Source organism: Genypterus blacodes, unplaced genomic scaffold, assembly GCF_046128005.1.
Source record: "Genypterus blacodes isolate CSIRO-AG114 ecotype Tasmania unplaced genomic scaffold, CSIRO-AGI_Gbla_v1 ptg000030l_1, whole genome shotgun sequence".
NCBI classification, from domain to species: domain Eukaryota; kingdom Metazoa; phylum Chordata; class Actinopteri; order Ophidiiformes; family Ophidiidae; genus Genypterus; species Genypterus blacodes.
The window spans coordinates 227,931-242,500 of record NW_027466843.1 but is presented as its reverse complement, the minus strand read 5'-3'; the positions used below and the strand labels follow the sequence as shown (position 1 = coordinate 242,500).

The 14,570-nt window shown below is 41.6% G+C and overlaps 2 protein-coding genes across 2 annotated transcripts in view; both read left to right on the top strand.

Moving 5' to 3' along the window:
- The first annotated feature begins 433 nt into the window (after window positions 1-433).
- On the top strand, window positions 434-2,588 carry LOC142994624 (neuronal acetylcholine receptor subunit non-alpha-3-like). The gene is made up of 6 exons (XM_076145386.1): window positions 434-475; window positions 706-815; window positions 917-1,430; window positions 1,778-1,968; window positions 2,104-2,320; window positions 2,442-2,588. The coding sequence occupies exons 1-6, from the start codon at window positions 449-451 to the stop codon at window positions 2,586-2,588; spliced, it is 1,206 nt and encodes a 401-aa protein (XP_076001501.1). The 5' UTR covers window positions 434-448.
- Window positions 2,589-8,693: 6,105 nt separating this feature from the next.
- LOC142994704 (neuronal acetylcholine receptor subunit alpha-7-like) overlaps window positions 8,694-14,570 on the top strand; it is a 30,312-nt gene continuing 24,435 nt past the window's right edge. The window contains exon 1 of the mRNA XM_076145521.1: window positions 8,694-8,763. Within this exon, the coding sequence (XP_076001636.1) occupies window positions 8,694-8,763 (70 nt within the window). The remainder of the gene's footprint in view (window positions 8,764-14,570) is intronic.

The window sequence follows — 14,570 nt, the reverse complement described above, 5'->3', positions numbered from 1 at the left end:
ATTTCACAAATAGAGAGTGCCATCTTGTGGTATTAAAACAAAACTACATACTGCTTCTGTAAATGTGACACAAGCTGTATTGTATCTATTGTTATTTGACAGTATGAAACGGAGTAGTAGTACCTCTGAGGTTAGAACACATCAGTTGTCAGTGAAGTTGTTCACTGAAGCGTAACTAACGGTGCTTTCTCTCATTAAATACCGAAGCTGTTGCCCTCAAGCAAGGCACTTGACAAATCTGTCCCAGTGGCCTTTCTTAGTGTTAAACAAGAGAAGCAATTAAACCCCACTTTGAAAAACAAATGGTCCTTTCTATCAATGCTTAAGTACTTTCCTCCTCATCTTGTTCTTTGTTCTCAACTATCTGTCTCTCCAAGGATACGACGTGTAAGCTTACAGACCGTTTTCTTTTCTTACATTGTTCCTGCAGGATGAAAAGAACCAGCTGATGACCACCAACGTCTGGCTATGGAAGGTAACAAAGCACGTGTGAATTCGGAGGACTGTTTTAACGGGATGCAAGAGTTTAAAGAGTTTAAATTCACATTCAAGTCAACTGGGAGGAACGTCGCTGTCCATGGTCCTGAAATCCCTTTCAATTTTAATGTCGAAAGTCCAAATTCAATGAAAGGATTAATGATGGTTTCATGAGTGTAAACCTCTCTGGAAATGTTTCCTGTTCCATCTTTTTGTGCTTTTTCACAGGAGTGGGTCGATGTGAAGCTGAAGTGGAACCCTGACGAATACGGAGGCATCACCTCCATCCGAGTGCCTTCAGAGACTATATGGCTCCCCGACATCGTCCTCTATGAAAAGTGGGTGAAAACATGACACCGCACCACGTCAAAACACGACTCCTTCACCTACTGCTCCCTATCCTCCTCCTCCTCATCCTCCCTTTCTTGTCTTTTACCAGTGCGGATGGTCGATTTGAAGGTTCCCTAATGACCAAAGCCATCGTGCGCTGGGACGGCACCATAACATGGACGCCCCCCGCCAGCTACAAGTCTTCCTGCACCATGGATGTCACCTTCTTCCCCTTTGACCGACAGAACTGCTCCATGAAGTTTGGCTCCTGGACCTACGATGGAAATATGGTAGACTTGGTCTTGGTGGATCACTATGTGGACCGCAAAGACTTCTTCGACAATGGCGAGTGGGAGATCCTCAATGCTACGGGCGTAAAGGGGAGCAGGAGGGACGGGGTCTACTGGTACCCGTTTGTAACCTACTCCTTCATCCTCAAGAGGCTGCCTTTGTTCTACACCCTCTTCCTCATCATCCCCTGCCTGGGGCTGTCCTTCCTCACTGTGCTGGTGTTTTATCTGCCGTCAGACGAAGGGGAGAAACTGTCACTTTCCACGTCTGTGCTAGTGTCACTCACTGTGTTTCTGCTGGTCATAGAGGAAATCATCCCTTCGTCATCCAAGGTGGGTCGACTTTGAGAGACTTTATAACATTTGAAGTTTCTTTTTCAGTTGTGTTTTTACAATCTATTCTGCTTTTCCCTGGGCTGAGTTTTCCTAATTGTCATCTTCATGCCGTAGTTTATTGACAGACCTGTTTTCTTGCAGCTTAAGCTTCACGCCAACTCATTTCTACAAACTATTGAATTCAGATACATCCCAGACCCAGACACACTCCGACAGAGACTAATCACATTTTCTATCATCATAAATCTAAAATGCCAGACAGATATGACAGATCTTATGTGATAACTTTAAGGAAATAATGACAAAACACCACTGTGAGCCGTTTCTCATTTTCCCCCTCCCAGGTGATCCCACTGATTGGTGAGTACCTGCTCTTCATTATGATCTTTGTCACGTTCTCAATCATCGTCACAGTCTTCGTCATCAACGTCCACCACCGATCCTCCGCGACCTACCACCCCATGGCCCCCTGGGTAAAGAGCCTCTTTCTTCAGAGGCTGCCAAGATTGCTGTGCATGAGGGGCCACACAGATAGGTCGGTCATTTAGGAAACTACAACTTAAAAATGGCTTAGTGTGTAGAAAGTCTTCAAACATAATATTATAGATAGAATGAAATATGTGAAATTATATTAACACATTAACACACAATAACTATTTGTCAAAAATAGATACCACTTTCCAGATATGGAGATGCGCAGCCCGGAGTTGAAGCCCCGTGGAGGTCCGGGGAGGAGGGGGGTCCCTGGTCACGCTGCAGGCCAGCAGAGAGGACCAGGCGGAGGCAAGGAGGACGACAACCAAGTCTGGCTCGCCATGCTGGAGAAAGCCACGAGCTCAGTCCGTTACATCAGCCGGCACATCAAAAAAGAGCATTTCATCAGAGAGGTGAGGGAGGAGGGCCGAGTGTATATGTACATCCTATTACTATTAGTATAATCACTTAAAACTCTCAATTGAACCTACTACTCTCTATCTGTCTGTCTTTCTCTCTCGTTCTCTCTCTTAGGTCGTTCAAGACTGGAAGTTTGTGGCTCAGGTATTGGACCGGATTTTCTTGTGGGCCTTCCTCACGGTGTCGATATTGGGAACCATCCTAATCTTCACTCCTGCTCTGCAGATGTACCTCAGCTCACCACCGCCAACACAGGGTTAAACATACAAACAGGCACACACACACACATAGGAATCATCTCCAAGAGCTCATTCTCCTTTTCCAGTTTTTGTCTTTCACTACGATTTAATGATACAGGTCAAGACAGTGTTCGTATTGTATATATACTGTATATATAGTATATGCACTGACTTAAAGGAACAGGAACGTTTTAGATGCAACACACCATTTTAATCTTAAGCTGCATGCACACTTGCACAGCAGCGCAAAGGAGTGAAAGCAATAAGCAGCTTAGATTGCCTGTGTGATGTGAATATCCATGTGATATTGATGATTTATTATTTATGATTGTAATCATACATGGAACCACATGCACAATGTCACCCCATGAATAATCTGTTGTTTGTTTCACACACACACACCATGTTGTGCAGCCAGCTTGTAAGTATGTATTTCATGTGCTGTAATGATGATAATAGTAATAAAAGGAAATGTGGGTTTAAAAAAAATCAGGTTGCCAGTTCTAGGAATGATACTGATTTCACAATATTAACTAAGAGTCACTGGTGTGGAGTGTGGAGCCTGCAGGGAGTCTGTTTTGTCTGTAATGACACAATATCGCCACTATGTGACAGCAAACATCTGTTGTTTTTTTGGAGAACCGTCTTGTTTCACTTGAAAACCTGATTAAAAAGAATGATAAAAGAATTTCTAGAAGCATATCTACACGTGAATGACATGTCCCTCTCAATGTCAATCACCACAATAAAAAACAATCTAAACATTGTTCTTCCATATTACAAACAACCCAGTATCTAACAGGACAGTGCAGGGAGATGATCACAGTGAGAGTGTGTGGTCAGTTTACACCTCTATAATTATAATTATAGAGGTGTAAACTGACCACACACACACACACACACACACACACACACACACACACACACACACACACACACACACACACACACACTACATCATTAGAAATTCCAGGAGGAGAACGGAGCTCATTTATTTCCTCACACATATTTTCCCAGCAGGTTGATTTTGTTTATCCAAACCCTCAGTCTTCCCTTTTCTTGCTCCTGTAACTTGTAGACACAGCTACATGATGTGCTTTGGCCTAGTTTGGGGGACATGAGTTTGTTCTGACATCAAATAGGTGAAGGCATCTCCCTGCATTTAAACAGTCTGACCTCATCCAACGCTTCTATTATTCATGTCTGCAGATATGGCTCAAGCAGACAGGTGTGAGTGTGTGTGAGTGTGTGGGTGAGAGAGAGAGTGAAAGACTAAGATTGAAACAGATTAAAGAGGGGATTTCAAATTAGCTTCCTACTAGATAAACACATTTGTATGTCTTTGGGTGAAGAGAAGTCCTTGACCATATGCATTAATGTTTTACTTTTCACAGTATTGCATAGGCTTACCTTCTCTATTGCTCAACATTAATACTGTAATACTGAAATTAATAATATGTGTCATTTATATTTGGGAAGTATGTTCAAACAAATGCAGCGAGAGCTCACCCAGGACGTTTATTCATTGAATTGAGAAAATGTGAGAAAGAAAAATCTACACCAACGTAACCAAACATTGATCCAGTCATGAATTATATTTCAAGTTCATGTCAAATTAAACCATCACAAGAATATCAACAGAACCCTGCAGAAGTATGTCTGGGACTTATCAAGTCCTCATATTGCACGGAAATATTGATTTATTTTACGCCATGGGGGCAATTGGATCAATCTGAGTGAATGCTAAACTCATGCAGCCTGACTTGCCTGTGAATGTGTTGGATACTCCAGGTTAGAGCCCTGATATAGCTTGGTGGAACACACTGGCCTGAAAAATACAATAAAAGCCCACAACTGACAATATCCAGACAAAAGCGTACTGTTCGACCTTTGCTCACTATTGACTTAGAATGTACACAATTTATTTCCTGTGATAACGATAAAGAGCTCCGTGCCAGTGAACCAGGAAAGATTGAGAAGGTGATCATGGCAGCACACAGGGGGAATCTCTCTGTTTATAGGGAGACTGCATTTTCTGGTTCACATCTGTTATCACTGCTGTGAATTGAAGCTCATCTGGATGGAAAGAGTGAAGTACACATCCTCCACAAGGTCAGTCACACATGCATTGTTAATAAAGGAACTCCGGGTTGTAGATCACCGTAATGTTACCGTGTGGATGCCTGGTTCAGCGGGTGATCACACATTCAGTTACTGATTGAACTGCCAGGGATGAAAGAAATGGAATTATAGAGCTCATCTGTGTGGGTTATGCCTGAAATGATCACAAATGCAAGCTGATGCAAACTCAGTGTGAGTGTGCATGTGTGTGTGTGTGTAAAGGGTGTCACATGCGGACCACATGAGTCAGATTGCCCACAGTACAAAGAAAAGGTCATTGTTGGTCGTGAAAAATCTGCTCTGTTGCTCAACTCAGTCTTCATTTCTAAAGGTGTGATCCCGCTTGAGGACAAGTTCAGAAGAAATAAACACAGCCTTTCATTTTTGTGTTTTATTTCACAATTAAAGAGAAAACTGTAGAAAACGACTGTTAGATGAATTGAGAAATGGCCTGTATGCTCCACCAATGTGCAATGAATACAGTCGATTAGAATGAATCATAAGGTATCCATGAAATCAGGAATACATAATCAAATAACATTTTAGCCTTCTAACTTATTTACTAAGAGAAAGGACCTTGAGTAAATAAACAAATCCTCTTAAAATGAGCTCAATCAAATGTGAGAACAACATGAATAAGCAATAAGCCAAAGAGGTAAATAGAGATTGGAGGGAGAACTAATTGCCGAAAATGATCTGTGTGGGTTGATCCAATCATCAGGACCTGGAAGACAAACGCTGCGTGGGATCTCAGTATCTTCATCACCTCTGGATTTCAAAAAATTACAAATAAATATAAATAAATTAGATGGTCAGGAGCGCCGGGAAATGATTTAATGTAATTTGTCTAACTATCTGTCATAATCCTTTCTATTAAACGCAGTGTGTGGGTGGTTTAACCGCTGGGCCAGAAAATGCAGCGTAGATCTAAAAACCGAAGATCACTGTTGGGAAAACTTTTCAAGCTCACTGATCTCAGATGATTCAGTTTATGCAAAAGGTGAAACATGTCAAACGGGGCGGTAGTGAGGCTAAATGGAGAATGAAAGATAACTCGTTTGGGACTATTTTCCTCTGCGGAAGCTTGTAATTATATGGGGTTCATTCCACAATAATCACCTGCTGTCAATACACTCTCCCTTACTTAAGCTTGACTTTGCTCCGACAAACCTAAGGCCATCGCTCTTTGAGATGATCTGAATTCTCACCATTCCTCTAACAGTACAAACATATCTCCTACAATAGGATCCAAGCGTACTGAAGCGTATGTAATGTAATGTATGTCTCAGCATAATTACCATACATCACACATCCAGCCTTATGCACGCTGATCATGCTTGGTGATGATGATGATGTTCACATACTGGATGTATTGTATTTATGGCATGAGCTTGAGGCTACTTTGCTATATGCTGATGTGTTGGAGTACCCAAGCACATTACTTCCTCACCAACAATCAGCTCCAGTGTCAGAACTATACACATACTAGTGGCCATACACACACATACAGAAAGACACGTACACAAACACAAATGTCACACACACACACATACACTAGCCAATCTTTTCTTTGCGGACTCAGCTAAAGGACACTTATGTGGGCTGATGGCAGTCTACATACAGGGTTCAGACTGAAACAAGAGGGAGGGAGAAAGAGAGGGGTGGGGGTGGGGGTGTGTGCAGACTCGGGCTGAAGTGGATGAAAGCAGCAGAGTGATAGATAGTGAGAGACTGGAGAGGTGCTGCAGGCGCTCTTGTAGCGGTCTAAGGACATGTTTGTATCCGATGGTTAAAGATAGTTAGAGCACAACACAGACGTGGAAGAGAGGACACGGAGGAAGACAGAGGGGAGAGAGGAGGATGTCTGTGGAAGAGGAGAGAGGCGAGGAAGTTAGACGTGCGAGAGGAGGGCAGATTGATTGGATGGCGAGAGGAAGAGAAAGTAAACCGCTTTGAGCATCAGCTGCAATGCAGTCTCCATTACAGAGACATACAAACACACACACAAGTACACACACACACACACACGCACACACACCAATGGATCCTCTGTCATGCTGGGTGTAGGTGTGCAGCTTATGTGCCCCGGAGATGTTTCTCCTGCTGTTAATTGCAGCAGCCAGACTGAAGCTTGTTAGAGGTAATTACATCACACAATATGTTTGAACAACTGGCACACACACGGACATTTACCACACTAGAATAAAGGTGAATTCAGAGGTGCGTGCTGACATGAAATCGTGTTCATCTTGACTCAATTCTTCATCCATGCAGATGCTGTGGAGACGTCGTTGTAGCTCGGAATAGCAACGTGTATAAAAGGTGTCCTGCATCTCCAGCTCATTGTGATGGGAGAGGGAAAGGATGCTTTTGGGGGCTGAGTTTCGATTCAATTTCATGGTGGGAAAAGGACGGTATTGACTCACAAAGTAATATGTGTGTTTGCATATCTGCCAAACCAGAATCAGGCTTTCCAGGACACAACTGGCATTTTGAAGACTTGACAGGATCTTCTTGAATGTGTTCTGTTCTAACACTTAAGAAAGTCTAAAAGTGATAAATGAACCTGTGATTCAGCACAAACCTAACGAAGGAATGAAGAACACACTCTAATTGAAATGTGAAATGTGAAGAAGTGATGTGAGATATTGTAAAGCAGGAGGAAACAATGATAAAGAACACGGCAGACATGTAAACGCCAAGAATGATGCCACAAAAGACATTTGACAGTTTGAGACATGATTTGAGTAATAACACCTGTAGGAGGTAGAGAGGACAAAGATGTGGAAATGGAGCCAGCCTACTGAATGAGATCAAAGTGACAAGAGGCATAAAAAAAAGAGAAAGAGGAAAGCTGTCATCAAACTGCAACCACTGCAATTACCGGTACTTTCATCACCAACTCTTCCTAATTACCACCAGAGTGACACAAGGCATTGTCCATTCACAGAGATGATCACGTCTCTTACTTTGCCACTACGACTACTACACAAATGCCTTGTAAACAACGTCAAATCCCTTTACACTGACTGATGCTCTTGCTAAATAACTGTTGATTATCTAGGTTAAAATAATATAGCAGTCAAATGTTACAGAACATGGAATGAATATGGATTTTCAGAAAGAAGAATAAAACAAATCTAATGAAATATTTAGTAGGGGAACAGTCTATGTACAGACAGATAGTTAGGAGCAGAGTGTAGTTATGGATTACCTAACCAAGTCTAATCTCGGTTAGGTAGGGAAGGGGAGAAGTGACAACTAATGTTTGATATGTGCTACCAGTTATTTACAAGGAAGAATAAGTATTATTAAAATATTACATTCATTTGTTGCTGTTTAGCCTTTAACTCTCACATGCTTTTCCCATAACAATACATTTGCAATACATGTTTTTGTCATAAAGCAAACTTTTACTGCGATGATGTGTCTCCGGATGTAAGCTCCACAGAGATAGTGGAGGGCTTGTCTGTTTATCTGCCAGGAGTTATTATATCTATAAATATTATTTTAATATTATTATTCATAAAGCTTCATCCTAAATTGGAGTTAATTCACAACATAATGTTTTTTTTCTAATCATAATAGTTTTCCTATAAGGCATCTCTGTGTACTGATGACGAAATTATCTTTATTTACTTTAAACATCCGGGGGGCGGGAACTTGTCGCCCTCTGTTGGAAAGTTTGTTTGGCGATTGTGTGTTTGCGTGTTTGTGTGTTTGTGTGCCTCCGCGTCTGAGAGCGGACAGGTGGCATTATCATCACGGAGGGTGTGGACAGGGGACAAGCAGAGGACAGGACAGCCCCCTGGACACGCACACACACGCACACGCACACGCACACGCACACACACACACACACACACACACACACACACACACTGATGATAAGAGAGAGAGAGAGAGAGAGAGAGACGCAGAGGAGTTTGGACGGAGCTCACTCACCCCGCTCTAAGTTTGCATCTCCGGCGGCTCACGCACGCAGGGACTTCAGCTCCGTGCTGACATGGCTTTTCAGAAGTGGACCGGATCAGTACTGGTTGGACTTTACCTGTGGGCGACATTCTGCAGTCAAGGTGGGTCACTGCCTGAGCCTAGGGTCCGCGCACGTCCTGTTTCATGCAGTCCACGCACGTGCTTTACTGTGTTTTAGTGTGTATTACCCGCACAAAGCTCTGTAGATCAACCAACAAAGCTGCATGTAAGCCATTCTTAGCCCGGCTTTACAGCACATCTGGAGGTGAGACGAACATCTGCCTGTTGTGTTCACAACACACGAGCAACTCGGTAGGAATGTCCCTTAAAAATGATAATATCAATGTAAATCTGCTCTGTAGTAATTAGCATTCTAACACAGCGTGTGTGTCACGTGACGCTGTGTATAATTTAGTTTAGTTTGGTTGTGGAATTTCAGATGATAGCGTGAAGAACACGTGCGTGCCCTCAAGCTCCATGACCTCTTTAATACGTGGTCCAACATCTGGCTCCTAATAAGAGGGGCGCCCGGGCTGTGACACAAGGAGGACGGTGTTGCAGGCGCTCACACAGATAGATCTCTGCGCTCATCTGCCTCAGCTGCAGATAAAGAGGATTGTCAAATGCCTGACTGGTGGAACTGATTAGGACGCTTAGGAGAGATCAGATCTGTAATGTCTTTGACTGCCTGCTTTACATTGTGTAGTGCTGGTTTCATGGTTTAACATAGCAACTGGGCATGTTGCTCCACTACATAAAATGGATCTACTGCATCTGAGAGAGAACGAGAGAGAGAGAGAGAGACAGATGGCAAGGAGAAATTGAGGCACACACACCCATAGTACAGTATGTCCTCAGAGGTGAGAGGTCAGTTCCAGAGGTGCACAGAAGGGGTTTTTATATTGTTTAAACTTAGATCTCCTCTCTTGACTCTGAGCCATCAGACGCTGCCATTATTTTTTAATTGGTCCCCAGACTTTCTTACAACAGCCTGTGCAGTATAGCAGAACATTATCGATTACAAAGGCAGCTGGTTCCTAGATGGCCGTACAGTGTAATATCTAAGGACTGTGAAGCCTTTAAGGACTAGCTGGTCTATTAGTTTAATATGTTTGATAGCCCCAGGATTCATTAACACCAGGGTAAAGTCAGATTACCTCTGAGAGCCCTGACTCAGCTGTTTTTAACTAGAACTTTGATGGAAACCTCTCCCGTCCCTCAGTGATATCAGACACATTTGAACTCCAACCTTGTTTGATATCCTTCAGGAAAAGATGTTGACTTGCTGCTCAGATTCTGGTTCCGTTTCAGATCTCAGTCACATATTTGTGATCCAGCTGCAAATGGAGTTCAAACTTGGAGAGAGCTCCTAATATCCACAGAGTCAGGCTCATCAATATGTAATGTGTCTTTTATGAGTGTTATCCAGGAGTGTTATCTTTTTCTGAACGATTATCTGGTTTCCGGAAATTCCGGCACTTGTTGCTCAGGCCTGCACCGTTTTCCTTCAATAGCATGCAGATATCTTAAAAGAGAACCAGCTGGTATGTGGATGTGAAGTTGTTGAGATGCAGAGTAATGTGTGTTTACTGCGTGTGATTACTTACTGTTTACTGTCCACTTCAGACCTGAATGCAGGAATGGTCTTTTAAACCTTAAAGACAGTCGTAGCTCAGAAATGAAACCTTTGAAGGTTATATAGGTCATATATACGTCAGTCATGTTCACTTTAGGGAATTTCGAGCAGTTCCAAAAATGGGATTGAGGATTTCTTTTGCCAAGATATTTTCAGATTCAATTAAGGTGACTGGGAGACCGGAAAAGGTGCTCGGTTTGCTTCAGTGGTCATAAGTCAGGAAGTAGGGACAGGTATCAGTTAGAGGTCTACATTTGTGTTCTCTGGAAACACCTACAGCAGCTAGATCGCAATCCACAGACGCGATATAGCCAAAAAAAAGATCTGGAAAAGGTATGAAAGTTAAACAATGATTTCACAGACAATTTCAACCACATCAATAAGCTGTGGTGCCTCAATCCAATGCTTAAATGAAGTTTCTAGGTCAAGTCATTTGCATGATTTCAAATAATTGTAAGATGAGCCTTAATTGAAGCTTTTATTGCAGCTTATTATGTTTTAGAAAAGACAAGCTTTAGATGCTGATATGTTTTACAGAAAGGAACATCTGGGGAGCTAATCTGTTTGTGTGTGCATGCTTGCTACAGCTGAAATGAAAAAAATAACAAAAACCCTCTCGAGAAACACTATTCGAATTTGTCTTCTCAACCTTTTTGCCTGACTGTCCTCCAATTTGACGACCAATGCCAAGAGCAGCATGCATCTAAATTTGATACAGTGTTCTACAATTGCTCTTTTGTAAACTCCAAACATTTCCTAGAGAGAGGCGACTGTATTGCACATTCAATACGGTTGAGCTGTTACACTTTATGGCTTTACATCTGTAGGTGGTTAGCTGAAAATGGATTCTTTTCTATTCTATGAAGTGCTTCTGGATTTACTCGGTCAAGCCACTTTGTTATTCATGCTGTGATGTGATTTGAATTAAGGCGACACACAAATTTGTCAGTGTTTCATTTTCATTTACACTTTATCAACTCTTCATTGATGCAAATAGCTCCCCCTTCTGGACAATGAGATGTGTAAATAGGTAAACAATTTTAAGGTCAATTTGTAAATTAAAGGTTCTGTCATTTAGTAGACAGGGTGCATCTTACCCAGAGGAAAGTTTTGAATGATTATTAGAATTTGGGGGTTTGGGGGAATCCATAAGGTTAAACACCAATGTCCTAGAGACTCAAAAATGCCCTTCACATTGGATTTAAAGGAAGCGTGTGAAAGATTGTGTGTGAAGGATTTATCTGTGACTGACAGAATTAGAACACCATGGAGTCTGTAAAATGGATTTTAAAAGCAGCTAAAGGCAGCAGTAGTTTCATGGCTGACTCATAAACTGTATTACTAGAATATCTAGCGGCTGCACCTTTGCAATAAGAACTTTTTTTTATTTCTGTACAATATAGGCGTGTTGAAATGATTGAAGATCAAATGAAGCCCCCAATGGGCTCAGGGTTGAAAATACGAGCGGTCTCTAATGCATTGAGAGAGATATATGGTAGCCATTTGTTGTAAACTGATTGATGCCCCCTGTCTATGTAAGGCTCCATATGTATTGGTATGTTCAGTGTATGGATCAGGGTTGTGGATCGTGTAATAATGACTGAGCGCACGGGTTCTGTGAAGGAATCTGGTTGATGCAATGGAGTCTGGATTGGCCAAGGAAAACTGTGGTAGGAAGAACTCAGAGCGAACAAGGAGGTAATGAAGGTGAACAAGGAATGAATGGAGAGCCCGGCCTCCCAAAGGGTTTGAAAACCCAATGATACGTATCTTCATCGTAAGGGAACAAATGTGCTTAGTAGTGGTTGTCTCATGTTACATCCTCTGATTCAGGTCGGCCTTAGGATGTAAATGCACCGGTAACATGGTAGCGCCGACTTTGTTGACTGGACTGATTCCAATTCCATGTGGTTCTGTGGTTCCGTTTCTTTTAAAGCAATTATTCAGTAGCACAGAAAGTTTCATTTTCATTGTTTGAATATTAATACCAGTACACACCAAAGACAGACAGAGACAGTTTCTTGTGTTTTCCACAGTAATGCTGAATCGTACTCACCTATGCCAAGCTGACCAGAAAATACAGCCACTGTGGTTCACTGTAAAAGAAGAAGTCAGTGAAATTAGTGGTTAAATGATGTACCAATGCTAAAATTCAAATTAAATTTAAATAATACTTAATTCAGATAAGTTAGACAGTTAAAAGATAGGAAAAAATAAAACAATGTAGTATGGTGAAATTAACAGTACAATAACATTAAAAAAATAAATAAAACAAATACATTCATTTTAATTTAAGGTAAAGTACAGTACATTACAAATCTCTGATTACAATAGGTTTTTTCATTTTCTAAAAACAAAAATTGTGTTTAAAAGTGTTAATGTTACTTTGACTGCTAACTACTGCCTTTAATAGACATTACATTTTAAGAGCATTGTTGATGGGAATTGACATTGTTTGATAGGAATTGTATAGTAGGGAGTAGGTAATGAGAGAAATCTCCCAGCATGCCCCCTGCGGCAACAGACTTAACCTTTCGGCATTTGTAATGTTCATCCTGCACATTAAATGTTTAATGCTACTGACTTCCCTTGTGTTGATGTATGTTTCTCCTGTGTTTTGTTTCTTGTTTTAAATCTTGCCATCATAGTTGTGTTGAAACTCTGAGTGAGACTTTATGTTTTGACTAAAGAACTTCATTTCCTGTCTTGATGGACAGAAGTAGTTGAACAACAGAGAACTAACAACTGATCATATTATCCATTTATAATCAATCAAAAGTAATCAATCTTTTGAGATACGTCAAGTAAAAGTACTAAACATTTGCTTGCTCCAAGTATGTGATTGTGATGTACTGCAAGAAGAAGAAGCAGTCTCCAAGTTTCATACAGAAGCCATACAGAAGCACCCCGTCTACTCCAAAAGCCACAAGATCCCAATATCTTATAGAAAAAACATTGAAAAGTGACCCTGTCTGAGGAAATGTGGGGATGGTGGGGGGGATGTTGTATATTTGACCAGTAACCATTGCTCAAGTCCCCCCCCCCCCACACACACACAGACACACACTGCTGGTGAAAAGGTGACTTTTCTCTGTTTACATTTGGACCCCTGTTGCCTGCAGGCTTACACAACATGATGAGACAGTAATCTGGCCTTCCATATAACCTCTGTGACCTCCTTTAACGTGATAGGTCAATCTGTCAACCTCTGTCTCGCACAACATCAAAAACACCCACAGCAATCTGTGGTGGGTGATATCATGTTCAAAAAGAGATCATTCAAATCTGTACAAGTGACATTTAACAACTGTGAGGATGTATTATATAAAGCTTGAATTTATTTAATACAAAACTAGTTCAGGAAATAGAGAAAAGGACTAACATGACTAATTGTACTAATTTTAGAATGATATCAAGATTAACCCATGCAGGCTTTCAAGTTGGAGAGAAAGCAAACACTTTGTAGGGAGCTCTATCTCTCTGACTCAGCTGTAATCATCAATGCAGAAGTCACAAATGAGAGTAAAGAGTAAGAGAGACAGAAGTCATTGACTACGGACATGAATGCTATAAGGATAAACATGCAATCTTCACAACTTTGACCTTCCTCTGCTTTGCTGCAGACCAAAGCATACCGTTGCACTCAGGGGAGTTAATAAATGATATTAACTAAACACAAGGCTGTGGCTGATATTAGCTTGGCATGTCCAAGATAATTACCTTATTCATGAGGAGGAAGCCCCCTCTTCCTCTTTTTATCCTCAAAACTAATTGTGCAGAGCTCAGTGTGCATGACAGGCAGGAAACTGGTACCAAAGGTTTTATTGAGCTGCAAAGGGCCTGTTGTTGGCTGTTGCTGTGTCCTCCTCTGAACACGTATCAAACAAACTTGGGGTTGAAAAGACTAAAAATCTAAACAAAAAAAAACAAATTACCTTTTATGATTGACTGAGTGTTATGACCTTGACCTGGACATGGACCTGGACATGGACCTGGACCTGGACATGGACATGGACATGGACATTGTCCTGGACCTGGACCTGGACATGGACCTGGACCTGTCTTCCTGTCAGTGCCAGGGCCTATTTTAAGGTCTTATTTCTAACCTATGAAACACTACATGGCCTGGCTCCAGTGTATCTTTCTGACCTTATTGCCACTTACATTCCCGTGCGAACCTTAATATCTCAGCAGGCTTTGGGATAACAAGCAGCCTACTTGTTATCCCAAAGGTCAAGACAAAGACTTTCGGAAATAGAGCATTATCGTAGC

What these genes read in the sequence shown, in the direction of transcription:
- LOC142994624 (XM_076145386.1), top strand. Translation starts at nt 449, where the DNA reads ATGACCACCAACGTCTGGCTATGGAAG. An exon ending in TCATCCCTTCGTCATCCAAG is followed by an intron (nt 1,431 to 1,777) that starts GTGGGTCGACTT and finishes TCCCCCTCCCAG; the next exon opens with GTGATCCCACTGATTGGTGA. An exon ending in ATGAGGGGCCACACAGATAG is followed by an intron (nt 1,969 to 2,103) that starts GTCGGTCATTTA and finishes TGTCAAAAATAG; the next exon opens with ATACCACTTTCCAGATATGG.